At 35.9% G+C, this 16,907-nt stretch overlaps 1 protein-coding gene across 1 annotated transcript in view; it reads left to right on the plus strand.

The window, feature by feature from the left end:
* Positions 1-16,907, plus strand: part of UPF2 (UPF2 regulator of nonsense transcripts homolog (yeast)) — a 178,389-nt gene that overhangs the window by 26,405 nt on the left and 135,077 nt on the right. The window contains exon 4 of the mRNA XM_006891842.1: positions 11,050-11,210. Coding sequence (XP_006891904.1) covers positions 11,050-11,210 — 161 coding nt within the window. The remainder of the gene's footprint in view (positions 1-11,049; positions 11,211-16,907) is intronic.

The following is a 16,907-nucleotide window of genomic DNA, read 5'->3' on the forward strand; positions in this document are numbered from 1 at the left end:
ACTCCCCATCCACTTTACTGTGAAGCTCTTATTCTGGACTTTCGCCATGCCAATAATACCTAATCATACATTCCTTTTATACACTTCTCTCCCTCATCTGTTTCAATGCCGTCTTAGTTTCCCCCAACCCTCAAGTCAGTCCCATTTTGTAACAGTGGCATTATGTAGTTGTCCTTTTGTGACTGACGTATTTTACTCAGCAAATGGAGTTCTTTGTTTTTTGGTGCTGCATACTGTTCCATTGTGTGAATATACCACAGCTTTCCTTGCCATTCATTTGTTGATGGACACTTGGATTGCTTCCAACTCTTTGCTATTGTGAACAAAGCAGCAGTAAACATTGGTGTGTGTATATCTGTTTGGGTAGCAGTTTTGGTTTTTTAGGGTATATTTCTAGTAGTAGAATTTTTGCGTCAAATGGTATTTCTATTTCCTACTTTTTGAGAAAGCACCATATTGCCTTCCATTTTGCAATTGGGTTGTTTACCGTTATCTTATTGTGGTGTATATTATTTAAAACTTTTATATAATATATTGCAATCTTATGAACGTGTGTTAATTCAGAATTTTTGCTTGAGTAATACTAAAGATAATAATTTGTGGGCAAATTAGGGTAGAGGTACAGCACAGGAGGGGAAGACCCTCTATGAGGTGGATTGTTTGAGTGACTGGGGTAATTGGAGTGGGTGTGTCAGAGACAGTGAGATTGGCACAGGACAGAGCATGGTTTAGGCCTGTTGTATATAGGATCACTATGAGTCACAAACGACTTGAGGGCACAACAACAACAACGTCAATATACAATCCAAAGTGGCTAATGTACTTTAAAAGATCTCATAGCAGTAGTAGAGCATGGACTGTGGAGCCAGACTGGTTGGTTTAAATCTGTCATTTTACTCCATTTGTAAATTTTGGTCAAGTTACCTAACTTCTCTGAGCTTCATTTTTTTCTTTCTCTGAGATGGGCATGGTAGTGGTATATTCTACATGCAAAGGATACTGAATTTATACATGTAAAAGCATTTAATAGTATCCATCTCATTGTTAAAGTGATCAGTAAATATTGTTAAGATTTGCTCTCTATTTCTGTTTTATGGTGGTCCATAAAACAGTCTTGTGCTTTGATCCCTTTTAAAGTGATCAGTTATAGTAGCCTGGCACCAGCTCTTAATATCTGATCTTTCTGGGTCGTGAAGATTTGAGGTTTGTATGGCCCGTTAGTCCTTTGGACTAATTGTTTTCTGAAAGACTTTTTGGTGTTTTTTATTTGTTTGTTTGTTTTTTAAATTTTATACTGATTGACATACAAAGTTCATAAAGCTCATAGTCTGAAAGACTTTTGGATGAGAATCTTTATTGTGCTATTTTATGAAAATTCACATGTATTTAAATAGAGTAAGCAGGAGTGATTTCCACTTCCTTAACAACATGCCTCTGGAAACTCTATGAACTTTAATAAATGTTGATAGTTACAGAAAGGCTTAAGGCTTTTTGTTCAAAGGGTTGCTATGAGTTGTGCTCCGTGCTCGACTCTATGACAGTCAGCAACATAACTAAACTATATGTTATAAATAGGAAAAAGAATATAACATTTAATAATAAAATTTTTGAGGCAGTGATTTAAAAAAATATTTTTACTGTAATTTGAAGGTTTATGAAACATGAATTTTTCATTCAACCATTCATACACTTTTTATTTAGTTACATTAATTTATGTACTCACAATGGGATCTTTTTCCACATCCTCCCATTAATTCTGTTATCCTCTAATCCTCTATAGCTCTTGAGGTCTTCCCTTTCTTTTTTTATTTTTTGGTGAGAAAAATTTAACTTAGAATTAGCCAGCTGTTCTCAGTTTAGATCCCAATTTTGATGACAACATCCAAAGCATCATAGATAATCAGGAGCAAGTTGAACATGGGTCGCCTACTCTCCCATCAGTCCTAATCAAGCTGTTGACCTTGGTCACATCAATGTCACAGAGCTTCTTTACAGCGTGTTTTATTTGGTGCTTGTTGGCCTTGACATCCACAAGATATCACAAGAGTGTTGTTATTTTCTATCTTCTTCATTGCTGACTCAGTGGTCAGTGGGAACTTGATGGCATAGTGGTCAAGCTAGTTTCTCCTAGTGGAGCTCTACTGGGGGTATTTGGGCTATCTTTGGAGTCTCAGCATCTTTGGCAGCCAGAAAGTGGGTGACATGTGGATTTTTTGGGGGGGGGTTGTGAATTCCCTTCAGGATTGCCGCCTTGGTCTTTAATGCCTTTGCTCTAGCTTCAGTTTTGCGAGGGGCAGGAGCTTCCTTTGCTTTTGTTGTCATTTTTGTAGTAAGGTGTCTTCCCTTTCTTTAATGATATTGTACTGATCTTCTCAGTGTGTATTGCCTACCCCTTGACTGATCTTAATATTATATACCTATTATCTATTTACTAATTTTTCCTTTCCTCTGCCTCACTTTCCATTTCTGGTAACATCCAAGAGGGTTTCTATGTGTAAACGAAACTTTCTTTAGCTTTTTATAGCAGTAGTCTTATTTTGTGATATTTAATTTAGCATAATATCTGAGAGGTACATCCTTATTCTGTAAGATACTGTGAATTGTTTTTTAGTGTTGTATAGCACTCCTCTCTTAGAGAAAGACCCTGAATGAGATGAATTGACTCTCTGACTGGGGCTTTGGGGGTTGGTGTCTTGAAGATAATGAAATTGGCTCAGGATAGAGCAGGGTTCAGAGCTATTGTCCATAGGGTCGCTATGAGTCGCAAGGGACTTGATAGTACATAACAGTAGCAACCAACACAGAACTCGTGCAAATGTACCATACTTTAATTTATCAATTTTTGGACAGTTGAATTGTTTCCATAATACAGTGATGGTTATGAGTCTATTCAACTCTTAACTTCTTTGTAATATATCCCTGGTAGTAGGATTACTAGATCGAATGATACTTTAATTTTCTAAGTAAGGGCCAAACTGGTTTCCATATTGATTATACTATTTTACCTTCTCACCAACAGTGTATAAGACTTTCCTTTCTCTACATCCTTGCCAGCATTTGTTGTTTGCTCTTACTCAACTTTGCTTTTGTTGCTGGTGTGAGATGGTATCTCATTGTTACTTTGATGTGCATTTCCTAATGGCTAATGATCATGAGCATTTCTTCATGTGCTTGTTGACCATCTAAATGTCATCTTTGGTGAAGTATCTTTTAGGAGGCATTAATGATTTATTAAAATTTTGTAAGATATCTGTGCTTCATACAAGAATGGACTATTTGATATTTTGTTAGTTTTGCTTAATAAAGTAGCATTTAGAAACAATGAAGAAGGAAGGGTGACTGCAAGTAAATGCTTGGTTACAGATGAGGCTGGTAATAGGGTGATCGAATTTTGTACTTTCAATGATTTATTCATTGCAAATACCTTTTATAAGAAACAGAAAGGCGACTTCAATATGGATCTCACCACATGGGTGGCTTAGGAATCACAGTGACTACTACTGTGGAAGGAATTGTTGAAGAAGTTCATTACCAGCATTCAAAACCAGGCCAGGTGCTGACTGTGGATCAGGCCATCAGTTACTCATAGCAAGTTAAAATTGAGGCTGAAAAAAATTAACACACGTCTACAAGAACCAAAATATGATCTTGAGTTGATCCCATCTCAGTTTATAAAATTCCCTTAAGAATAGGTTTAACACATTGAACACTAATGATCGAAGGCCAGATGAACTGTGGGATGACATAAAAAGTATCATCCATGAAGAGAGCAAAATGTCACTACAAAGACAGATGAGGAAGGAAAAAAAAAAAGGATGTCTGAAGAAACCCTGAAAATTGTACTCGAGCGTCTTGTAGCCAATACAAAGGAAAGAGATGTTGGAGTAAAAGGACTGAAAAGAAGATTTCAAAGGACAGCTAGAGAAGACAAACAATTTTAAAATGTTGTGCAGAGATCTAGACTTGTAAAATAAAAAGGTAGAACTCGCTCAGCATTTCTCAAGTTGAAAGAACTGAAAACCAAATTCAGGCCTGGAGTTGGAGTACTGAGAGATGCTCTGGGCACAGTCTTTCTTTTTTTATTATTTTTTTTGTATGTGTACCGTCAAATCAGATCTGACTGGTATAGGAGGAGACTGTCCCTCCTTCCCCGGCAGAGCATCTGGTGGATTCAAACCGTGTGCCTCTGGGATTGCAGTGCAGCTTCTTGCCACTATGCCACTGGAGCTCCCCTTGGGCACAATCTTGAATGCTCCAGGAGGCATCAAAAAAAGGAGGGAATACACGGAATTACTGTACCAAAAACAACTGACTGATCCTGAAAAATTTCAGGAAATAACCATATGATCAAGAGCCAGTGGTAAGGAAGGAAGAACTTCAAGCTGCACTGACGGCATAGGCCAACAAATAAGACTCCAGGAGTTGATAATGGTACCAATTGACATGTTTCAAATTACAGATTCAGCCCTGGATGTGCTTACCAGTCTGTGCCAGGACATTTGGAGGACAGTTGCCTAGTCGACTTACTGGAAGAGATCCATATTTGTTCCCATTCCCAAGAAAGATGATCCAACTGAATGTGGATGGAAATTATTAATATCACATACAAGCAAAATACTGCTAGAACAAAATACATCTAGAACAGTACATAGACCGGCAACTGCCAGAATTTCAAGCAGGATTTAAAAGAGGTGGTGGCACCAGGGTTATCACTGCTGATATCTGATGCATCTTGGCTGAGAGTAGAGACTACCAGAAGACTGTCTATTTGTGCTTCATTGACTATGCAAAGGAATGTGACTGTGTGGCTCATAATAAATTATGGCCTGTGTTGAGAAGATTGGAAATCCCAGAACACTTAATCATGCTCATGTGAAACTATATCTAGACCAAAAAGCTGTTGTGCGAACAAATCAGGAAAACACAACATGGTTTAAAATTGGGAAAGGTATGCATCAAGGTTATATTCTTTTCCCATACTTAGTCTGTATGATGAGCAAATTATTCGAGAAGCTGGACTCTGTGATGAGGAATGTGACATCAGGGTGCAGATGATACAACCTTGCTTGCTGAAGGAGAAGAGGACTTGAAACACTTGCTTCAGAAGATCAAACACTGCAGTGTTCAATATGGATTGCAACTTAATGTGAAGAAAACAAACATTCTTACCATTAGACCAGTAGACAACATTATGATAGATGGAGAAAAGATTGAAACTGTGAATTGCTTCATCCTGCTTGAACCCACAAGTACTTTTTTTCTAGTACTTTAATTGTGCAGTGATGAGAAGGAATGGACTCGTTTATATAACATTAAACATTGATATCATATGAGCACAAGCCAGTGGTAATGAATGAGGAAGTGGAAGCTGCATTGAAGGAACTGGCAAAAATAAGGCCCCAGGAATCAGTGAGATACCAGTTGACTTGTTTCGTTTAACACATGAACTCACCAGTCTATACCAGAAAATTTGGAGGACAGCTGTCTGGCAAACGGATTGAAAGAGGTCCATATTTGTTCCCATTCTTAAGAAAGTTGATCCAACAGAATGTGGAAACTGTCAAACAATGTCATTAATATCACATGCAAACAAAATACTGCTGAGTTTCATTCAAAAACAACTAAGACAGTACATAGATAATAGGCCGTAGCACCAGGGATGTAATTTCTGATATCAGATGGATCCTGGCTGAAAGTAATACCAGAAGAATATCTCTTTTATTGAAGATGGAAAGTATTTGGCTGTGTAAATCATAACAAACCATAGCTAACATTTAAGAAGAATGGTAATTCTAGAGCACTTAATTGAGTTAATGCAAAACCTATACGTAGATTGGGAGGCTGTTGTGTGAACAGAACAAGGGAATACTACATGGTTTAAAATTAAGAGAATGTATCAGGGTTGTATTCTCTCTCTATACCTATTCAATCTGTATGCAAAGCAAATTATTCAAGAAGGTGAACTCTGAAGAGGAATGTGGTTTCAGGATTGGAGGGAAACTCGGCAATAACCTGCGTAATGCAGATGACAGACACTGCCTTGCTTGTTGAACAGATACAGCATTGCTTGTTGGAAGTGAGGAGTGCTTGAAGCACTTGTTGAGGAAGATCAGGGAATTCAGCTTTTGGTGTGAATCACATTGTCAAGATTCTTAACCACTGGACCAATAGGCAACATCATGATAGATGGAGATTGTGATTCTCAACAACTTCATCTTACTTGGATCCACAATTAACACCTTTGGTACCAGCAGTCAAGAAATCAGGAGACAAATTATATTGCACTGAGAAAGTCTGCAAACAGAGACTTCTCCAAATTATTGAGGAATAATGATGTCAGTTTGAGGGCTAAGGTGCATCTGAAGGAGGCCGTGATCTTTCTGATCTGCATCTAAGAGCTGGACAGTGAATAAAGATGACAGAAGGCAAATTGATACCTTTCAGCTGTGATGTTGGAGAAGAGAACGTTGAACATCCCATGGAATTCCAAAAGAACAAACATATCTTAGAGAGGGTACAACCAGAGTGGTCTTTAGAGGCAAGGATGATGAGGCTTCACCTTCTACACTTTGGGCATGTTATTAGGGGTATTCCTTGGACAGTGACATGATTCTCGGAAAAGTGGAGAGCCAGTGAAAGAGAGGAAGACCCTTGACCAGGTGGATTGACATGGTGACTGCTGCAGTAGGCTTTAAAGTGCCAGGGAGTGTGAGGATGGCACAGAATAGGACAAGGTTCAGATCTGTTGTGCATTGGATCGCTATGGGTTATACTCAATGGTATGTAACAACAAAAGAATAAAGATACTGCTTCCACTCCAATTATTTAAGATGGAGAATGGCAAACTATAAGCCCATGGACCATATTAGGCCCACCATTTATTTTTATATAGTCTATGAGGTACTAATGGGGTTTTTTAATGGCGGAAGAGTATCAGAAGAATATTTTGTGAAACATGAAAATTGGTTGAAGTTCAAATTTCTGTGTCCAGAAATAGTTATTGGAAAATAGCCATAGTCATTTGTTTATATATTGTCTGTGGTGCTTTTCTGCTCTATCAGTAGGTTTGAATAGTTGTGACAAAGACCATAGGGCCCATGAAGCCTAAAATACTTAGTATGCAGCTAGTTCCTGGGAAAAAGCTGGCCAACTTTTTACATTTCTTTAAAGAATAACTCCAGCTCAGTTTATGTAATACTTGTAGTTCTTAACAGACTTTAATTAAAATAGGTGGTAAGTCCTATCTTTAGCCTGATTCTGCTTATTTTTTCTAAAAAATTTAATCAAATGAAGAGTTTTCCCCTGTGAACTACATAAACAAAATGTATTAATTTTGAAAGGTTTTATTTTATAACATCAAAATGATTTTTTTAGGTTTTCGAGTATTTATGTTGGCTAATTTATCAGCTATAAGTGTAAAGGTTCTTTTTTTTGTATTCTCATGCATACTAGTATTTCATGGTGTGAATTTTAAGTCAAATATTCAGTACATTAATATTGAAGAAAATACGTGTCTTTATATGTTGTTATGTAATGGCTTTTGTAGTTCTCTTTCATTGATATCTTGTACTACTTACAAAGGGCTTGGTATAAATTTAAGGTTTTTTTTTTAAAACCAAACTTTTTCAAGGGAGCTCTGGTGACCTACTGGCAAGAAGCTGCATTGCAATCCCAGAGGTATGTGGTTCAAATCCATCAGATGCTTTGCTGGAGAAGGAGGGGCAATCTCCTCCTGTACCGGTCAGATCCAGTTTGATGGTACACATGAAAGAATAATAATAATAAAAAAAAATCTCAACAAAACTTTTTCATTGAAGATTGTTGTCACAAACATTAAATTGCACATATAATAGTACAGTTTAAAATTTTGATGATTAATTTGAAATATAGAAGGGCAGTGACTATCTTTGAAGTTTTAAAAATTTAGATTTCCTTGCAGCAGGCTTGGATAATTGGAATGAATTCTTATACTATCAAGAGGATAATAACTTTTAATTTATTAAATATAAAATTCTAGGCAAAGTTTTGGTTAGCAGTGCAGCTTACCAGTGGACTACATCACCAGAACTTGGGCACATTTTTTAAATTGAAATTAGTATTACTATTTTGTTTTATGTCGGTAAGTCAGAACAGACTCATAACTGAACCTCCAGCAGGTTTTCAATGACTGTAAAATTGTGTGGGAGATTGCACATCTTTGTCCTGCAGAGCAGCTGGAAGATTTGAACCACATATTTTAGAATTGAGAGCACAGTTCCTTACCTTTAGACAACCAGTTTAGTTGAAGTAGTTACTGACTTGTTACTGGTTATGCATCAGACATTTTTAGTGAGTATTGTATATGTTAACAAATTGAATGTTTTACAGATGTCCACAATGTCAAAACTTTCTGGAGAAGTAAGAGTTCTAGATTATTTTATTCTGAAATATTTCCTGGTTTGTTTTCAGTTAACATTTCTCTGTGGTTATTAATCCTGGGGAATGATTATGTGATTTGGTTTAGAATAAGTTCTTAAATTTCTATCAATTGATAGTTTTAGTTAACATTGCAGACCATTAAGAATATTATTTTTTTTTAAAAATAACAAAACACATTATTTTAAAGTTATATATTTAAATAATGTTTATTATCCATTGAGATGTCAACATGAAGGCTGTCTTTTTTTGTTCATTTCCACTAACTGGTCTGAGGAGAAAAATAAGCAGTGTTCCAGCCTTGGAAATGGTCAGCAATAGTAATTTTTTTTTACTCTTGCAGTGAGTTGAAAAGAAGAATTAGTATTAGAACTTCTGATTAAAAGTTTTAGCAAAGTCATTCAAAATAATGTTTTTCATAAGTTTAATATTTTAAAATACTTTGAACTAAAAATTACTGGAAACGTTTTGTCTCTGCAGCTAAAATTAATCTGAGATAACATTTGAAAAGAAGAAAAATCTGTTCTTTACTACCAGTGTTCTTAAGAGAAACATTTTTAGCCTGGATAGGAAAAAACTCATGGCCCTTGAGTCAGTTTTGACTTAACAGTTTCTGAGGATATACATTTTAAAGGAGCAGCTGGAGGATTCAAACTGGTGAATTTCTTTTAGCAGCCTGTGGCATACTATACTATGCTAACAAGACTCCTTTGACCTGGATTAGTATGGTTAAATGGTTTTGCCACTTCACTGAGTTATTGGTTGCTATCTGATGTGTCCTAAAGCATAAGAAAATGGAGATTTCTCATTTTCAGATGCACAATCTTTGAAAAAAAAGCAAGAGAAATATCTGTATTTAATAAATAATCACTATATATTGATTTGGCTTGTGGTTATAATGTAGAAACAATTTTTTATTTCAAAATAGAAAATTATTATTTAAGCAGAATTTTTTATTGGTGAGGAAGTGCTAAAATGGGAAGGTTTTGGAAGTTGTTCCAAGTATATGTGATGGTAAATATATGTGTATAAATGATTTTTCAATTTTTATTTTTCTGTAACCTTTAAGATGATAACATGGCACAAAAGAATGTTAACCCACTTTCTTTCTTGCTCATAAGAAAACTCAAATTTTGGCAATATTTTTCTTTCAAATTGTTTTCAAAGTAACAATTTACAATTTCTGACTTTTTGTTTTACGAAAAGCTATTAATTCAGTATTTTAAAACATACTTAGCAATAATTTCTGAGTTTTTAACAACTAGTTTATATTTGTAGTTTTGTTTATAAACTTGAAATATCACACTTGCACATCAGTGTTTAGTACAGGAAAAAATAAATGTAACTGTAGAAATCTTGACCAGTAAGGTTTTTGTTTGATTGTACTTATTGAAGTTTTTTTTATTAGCTTCATGCTTCTAGTTACAAGTGGTTTATTGCCTTATTTTGGTGTATCGTTTGTAGAGTGAAAGAGTAGCTGCATCCTCTGTTCTTCATAATGGTTTAGCTTTACATAAATGGTTTGCTCTATAAAAACTCATTAAATAAATTAAAAACCAGACTCTGGTGGTTTCGATTCAGCAGAAGCTCTAAGGGACGAAGATGTGTAATCTTTGTGTGATTTACAACTTTGAAAACCCAGTGGAGATTGCCTGAGTCAGGTCCAACTAATCAGCAATGAAAGTAACTGCATGGTAAAGAGAATTGACTCTGGAAGTGGGCTTTTCAAAACATGACCAGGGAGGTCTGGTAACTTAATAAGGAATTATGTTGCTAGCCCAAAGGCATGTGGTTTGAATCTACCAGCTGCTCTATAGGAGAAAAATGGGCAGTCTCCTCCAGTGCAGTTTACTGCCTGTGAAAACCAATTGGAAGGTCAGCTGTGAGTTGATTCTGGTGGTACATAGCAACATGAAACAACACATTTTATTCATCTCATTATGGAAGCTTAAATCTCATAGATGTTTTAAGCTTCCTTTCTGCTTTCTGTAACTTTTAAAAAAAAAATCTAATTTACTTGCATTGTTGTTATGTGCTGTTGAGCCACCTGCGACTCAGAGATCCTATGTACAACAGCTTTGAGGCCTACCCTGTCCTGAGCCAGTCTCACTGATTCCAGCCCACCTACCCCCCGTTACCCCAGTTACTGTGTTACTCCATCTTATCTGGGGTCTTCCTCTCCTGCGCTGTCCCTCCACCCTTCTAAGCCTGATGTCCTTCTCCAAGGACTGGTGCCTTCTGGCCACATGCCCAAAGTATGTAACATGGAGCTTCAAAATCCTAGCGTCCAAGGGCAAACTTTGTTTCACCCTCTCCAAGACAGACCTATTACTTTCATTAAACATTTTGATAACTGTGAGGGAATTATAGGTATAAAAACATTATAATTGGTGTTTAATTTTCTTGCTAAACATAATGACATTGCAGGTATTTGTTATTCATATTTTATATTTGAGAAACCAGGGTAAAATATAATTGCTTAGGTCAATTTGATAAAGTTTTAATTTTCAGATACATCTTGGAAATGTTAGATAGTGAAAGTTGTGCAAATAAAATTTTAGTAACTGGTGTAATGGTACATGATCAAACCTTTTCTGATACCATTATCAGACTATTTTATTTTTTTTTATATAGGCGTATTCTACATTCTAAAGGGGAATTAAGTGAAGATAGACATAAGCAGTATGAGGAATTTGCTATGTCTTATCAGAAGTTGCTGGCAAATTCTCAATCCTTAGCAGACCTTTTGGATGAAAATATGCCAGATCTTCCACAAGACAAACCAGCTCCAGAAGGTAAACTGTTCTTAAAAGTAAAAAAAAATATTTTATAATCACTATCACTTACCTTTAATCTTTTCATATCTGTTACTGAAAATTGCAGTTTTAAAAATACCTTCATTTTGTCAAATACGTACTGGGAAGATGGATTGGAATTTTGGTCTTCTAAAATATATACGTATATATATTTATGCTTATTTTTAATCTTTTGTTTTGAATTTTAGCTTTAAATAGGTATTTAGGTTCAGAGCTTACTTTGCAATTTATGAGCTAAATGTCTTATATTGTGAGACAGTATATTTTTCATGTAATTTCAGTAATTTTTAGTTTCTTTGCTGATTATCTTTCAGTTAATAAGGCTTCTAATATGCTACTCTCTTACCTTGTCAGACCAAATACTTAGTAAAATAATTTTACTTTTGGTTGTTAGATAAGTGTAATCTCAAATGTTGATAAATACTTACGAAGTTAACTTTTTTAAGGTATCCTTTTATAATACAGAACAATACTTTTTATTTTATAACTTCAAACTAATAGAATGCATTTACTTTATAATAGTATATGTAATTTTTAGTACTTTTCTTTTTTCTTGATCAGTAAGCCTCCGTGTTCCCCCCCCCCCAAAGGAAGTGCCTCTAGAGAATTTGTGTTTTGGTTAAAGGTGTTCTTCTGTCATTTATAGCCTCAGAAACCCAGTGAAGACCAGCTTTGAGTCAGTTCTTAGTTGATAGCAATGAGAAAGAAAGAGGAAAGGAGAGTCCTTACTTCTCTATTATCTTTCAGACATTTGATAGTATTTGGGCTTTTTTTCAAAGCAAATGTTTTTTTTTCACTTAACCATTCATATGCATTTTTTTAAATGAACTTATTAGCAATACCCACACTCTTCTATCTTCCTTATAATTCTTGTTTTCATTAATTCTTCTATCACACTCCTTCCTGGCTTCTGAACGTTACCTTTGGGCAAATACTGCCATTTTGATCTTATATATTTGACTCTTCTATGAAATGAGTACCTTTCTGGTGTTCACCTTATGAATCCTGGGGTCTTTTTTTTTTTTTTTTAAATTTAATTTTATTTTATTATCTTTCTGTGTGTGTACCATCAAGTCAGATCTGATTGGTACAGGAGGAGACTGTCCCTTCTTCTCCAGCAGAGCATCTGGTGGATTTAAACCGCACGCCTCAGGGAGTGCAGTGCAGCTTCTTGCCACTAGGCCACCAGAGCTCCGGGTCTTATTTTTTGACAATGTCTTCATCTTCAGTGCAACTTAAAACTTTTTCCTTCAGTACCATTGGTTCTTGGCCATATGCTCCTTCCTGAAATGGTCATTGTTAGCCAGTGAAATTTGATAGTCTCTATATATTCCATTCATTTTTTTTTTTAATTCTTTCTGCATCATTCAAGATTTTGCCAGTAAAATCTTTCAATATAGCAACTTGAGACTTGAATTTATTTTTTAGTTCTTTCACCATGTGAAATGCCAAGTGTGTTCTTCCCTTTTGATTTTCCAACTGCCAAGTCTCTGCATATTTTATTATAATAATATTTTGCTTTGTGTCTCAGGTGTTAGAACCCTTGAAATTTGGCTTTTCTAGCCATTGCATTAGCTACCACTGGGGAGGCATGGTCTCCAGCTGCCTTAATTGCATGGTCTTGCAAATTACCAACAGCTTTTGGGGTCAATATTAGAGAATACTTTCTATACTGTTAAAGTATGGCTGTGATGGTGGTGGAGAGATTGTGAAGAGACTGGCAAGATGTATTCAGAACAACCCTGGAGATAAAGGCCACAGTTAAAGATTTTGCTTTGTTGGATGATTGAAGGAATAGCTGATAGGTAACTACTCTGAGATACACTTTGCTGCGTGATTGAAGAAACCAGAGGCTTTTTGTGTTTGTGCTGTTGAATTGAACCTGGACTTTCACTAATGAAGGTATTGTGCCTTGTTAGTTTGGCTTGAGACTGCTAGACTAAACCTGAACTTATTTGTTAGGTACTCTTTGTCTTCCCCACTGTTTAAACTATTTCCCCAATAAGCTCCACAATTGTGAGTAAAAGTCTGTGAGTCTTGCAACAAATATTGGACCCAGTGATTGGTAAAAATAGGTGCAGAAGGCTTTGAGGTGGCGTGCTTGACTGTAGTTATTTGTATGGTGTTATGGACATCATTGATGGGGATAGTTCACTTTATGAAGTGGATAGCAGTCAGATTCAGCTGCCCTGACATTCCATCTGTTCTTTTCACAGTTGTCTTCTTGCGCTGTTTATTGAAATCTTCTTTTCTCTCTAACTTTACTTGTATTTAAAAGAAAGTTTCAGTCTCTTCTGACATCTATTTTGGTCTTTTCTTTCTCTTGTCTTTTTAACGACCTTTTGCTTGCTTGCTTTATGGATGTTGTCCTTGATATCATTCCACAGTTCATCTGGTCCTGGGTCATTAATATTAAATGCATCAATGTTCTTGACAAGATTTTTAAATTTAGACAGGATAAACTAAAGGTTGTATTTTGACTTTTGTGGACTTGTTTTTATTTTCTTCTGTTTCATTGGTTTATGTGAGTAATTGATTAGCTTGTTCCACCTTTGGCACTTGGCCTTGTTTTGATCTTTTCCACTCTTTCTTTCCAGAGGTAAAGCTCGTCTGATTCCTGTGTATTCCATCAGGGGATAACGATACGTATAGTTTCCATTTATATATTTAAAAAAATACTTGAAGTGAATAAATCATTGTACAAAATTCTGTCATGTGATGTCTGACCTCATTTCTATCACCATATTTTCTAATTACTAGTTCAACTCACATTCCAACTTTGTATTTCCATCAGCAGTTATTGTTGTTAATGCATCATGATTGAGTGCTTGATTGTTTTCAGATTGCATGAGGTTCTTAGAAACTTAGAATTTCTTCATTTTTGGCTTTAGTGATGGTCCATGTATTTTAATAATAGTTGTATTAACAGGACTATTTCCTTGCATGTGTATAGTTAGTATTCTATGATAGCATTTTATTTCAGGATAGATATTGAAATCTTTTGTCAATAAATTCTTCTTTAGTTTATCATTCCTAGCGTAGTAGATTTTGCTCTTGTTGTTGTTTGTTGTTATGTGCTTTCGAGTCGCCTGTGACCCCCATGTACAACAGCTCTGAACCCTGCTCTATCGTGAGCCAACCTAATTGTCATCTCTTGACACACCTACACGCATTACCCTAGTCACTGAGTCAATTCATCTCGTCGAGGCTCTTCCTCTCATACACTGTCCCTCTACCTTCCCAAGCACGGAGCATGGTGTACCTCTCCAAGGACTGGTCCCTCCTTGCAGCATGCCCAGAGTATGTCAAATGGAGCTTCAGAATCCTTACCTCCAAGCAGATTGGTTGAACCTTTTTGTTCTCATAGCAGTCTGTGGTGTAGTCAGTACTCTTCTCTGGCACCACAGTTCATTGGCAACAGTTCTCCTTCTGTCATCTCTTGTCATTGTCCAGCTTTCTGATGCATAGCAATTATGAAGACGATGGCCCAGATCAGGTACACCTTAGTCTCCAGACTGACATCTTTCAATATTGTGATTTAATTTGTTTTTCAGTTCTTTGAGTTTGAGAAATACAGAGCAAGTTTTCCCCTTTTTATTCTCCAATTCTGGCTCTGTACTCATTCTATTATAATACTTTTCTTTGTCCTACCAAGCTGCCTTCTGGAATCTTTTGTTCAACTCTTTTACTTCACTATGTTTTTTCCTTTGTTTTGGCTTCTTGACACCCTAGTATAATTTTTAGTCTCTTCTGACATCCATTTCAATTTTTAATTTCTCCTTTGTCTTTATTGATCATATTCATAGATGATATCCTTTATAACATCTCATAACTCATCAGAGTAGGGTGTAAAATATTTTCTTTGTGCACTGAATTATGACAATGCATTCGCAAGTTATGCCAGGAAATTTGGAAGACAGCTGTCTGGCTTATTGGAAGAGCTCCATATTTGTTCCCACTACCAAGAAAGGGGATTCAACAAAATGGGGAAACTATCCAACAATCTCATTAATATCACATGCAGACAGAATGCTGCTGAAGAGCATTCAAAAACAGAACATAGAGAACTGCCAGAAGTTCAACTAGGATTTAGAAGAGGCCATGGCACCGAGATATTATCACTGTTGTCAGATGGATCCTGGCTGAAAGTAAAGAATACCAGTAGAATGTTTATTTGTACTTCATTGACTCTCTAAAGGCATTTGACTGTGTGTATCATACAAGTTGTGGCTGAGATTGAGAAGAATGGGAATCCCACAGCACTTGCTTGTGAGCATGCAGAGCCTATTTCTGGACCAGAAAGAAGACTGTTGTATGAACAGAACATGGTTAAAAATTGAGAAGGGATTGTGTCCGGGATGTATTCTCTCTCCATATCTATTCAATCTGTGTGTTGAGCAAATTACTTGAGAAGCTGGACTCTGTGAAGAGGATGTGGCATCAAGATTGGAGGGATACTCATCAATAACCTGTACTAGATGACAACAACCTTTCTTACTGAAAGTGAGGAGGACTTGAAGCACTTGTTGCAGAAGATCAAGGAATATAAACTTTGGTATGGATTGTATCTCAATGTCAAGAAAACAAAGATTCTTACCACCGGACCAATAGGATGAATGGAGAGGAGATTGAAACTGTCAGAAATTATGAGGAAGGCACAGGATAGAAAGGGTTCAGATTTTTTTTTTTTAAACTAAAAAAATTTTTTTTTTAATTATTATTAAATTTTATTAGTTGTAATGAACATTTACAGAGATTTTGGGTTCTCATTCATTCATTGTTGCACAGGGTTCAGATTTTTTATTCATAGGGTCTCCATGAGTCCTACTTGACTTGATGGCACCTAACAGCAACAAACATAGTAGAAGATAAAATTGTCTGATACTATGTGGTCATTATCAATTCATCTTAGTCTTAACACTTTTCTGTTGCTCTCTATTTATAGTAAATATATGCATTTCCCGTCTCCGATAGGTTTCTGTCATATACAGATTTTTTGGCTTCCTCAAGTTTTACTGTGTTTAATGTGGCATAGAGGGTTTGTTGTGATTATTGTGTACTGTTGAATTGGAATTGACCTATAGCTGACCTCCAGTAAGTTCAGAGGCGGTAAATTGCACAAGAGAAGATTGCCTCGGGGTAGCTGTACTGCAGTGGGTTTTCAGACGCAGTAAATTGCACTGGAGGAATTTGTTTTTCTCCTGAAGAGCTGGTGGATTCGAACTGTGTGTCTTTGGGAATGTAGTGCAGATTCTTACCACTAGGCCACCAGAGCTCCCTAGAGTAATTAGAAGCTTTAGAGTCATAAATACTTCTTTTGGAGAGTTGGACTTAAAACTGTTTTAGAAATGCCCAACCATATACATTTATTATTTTGAGTTAAATTTCATGAAAGTAGAATATATATTCTGTGGCTCCTTAATCTCATATTAGTTTCTTGAAACAAATGAGAAAAACATTTTTATTGTATGCTATTTTCTTGATTTGTTTGGTTTCTGTGCTTAAAACAAATACGTATTTACATTTCACTTGATGTTAAAGATTGTGGATCACATGTGTAAATCCTAGTCCTTGTTGACTGAAGGAGTATCTTTTTTTTTTTTTAGGTTGTTTATTTTTCATTTCAATGAACATCTACAGAGATTTTGGGATTCCATTCATTCATTGTTGCACCCT

The sequence above is a fragment of the Elephantulus edwardii genome, unplaced genomic scaffold (assembly GCF_000299155.1).
Source record: "Elephantulus edwardii isolate Elephantulus edwardi_28Jun2011 unplaced genomic scaffold, EleEdw1.0 scaffold00105, whole genome shotgun sequence".
In the NCBI taxonomy this organism is placed as follows: Eukaryota; Metazoa; Chordata; class Mammalia; order Macroscelidea; family Macroscelididae; genus Elephantulus; species Elephantulus edwardii.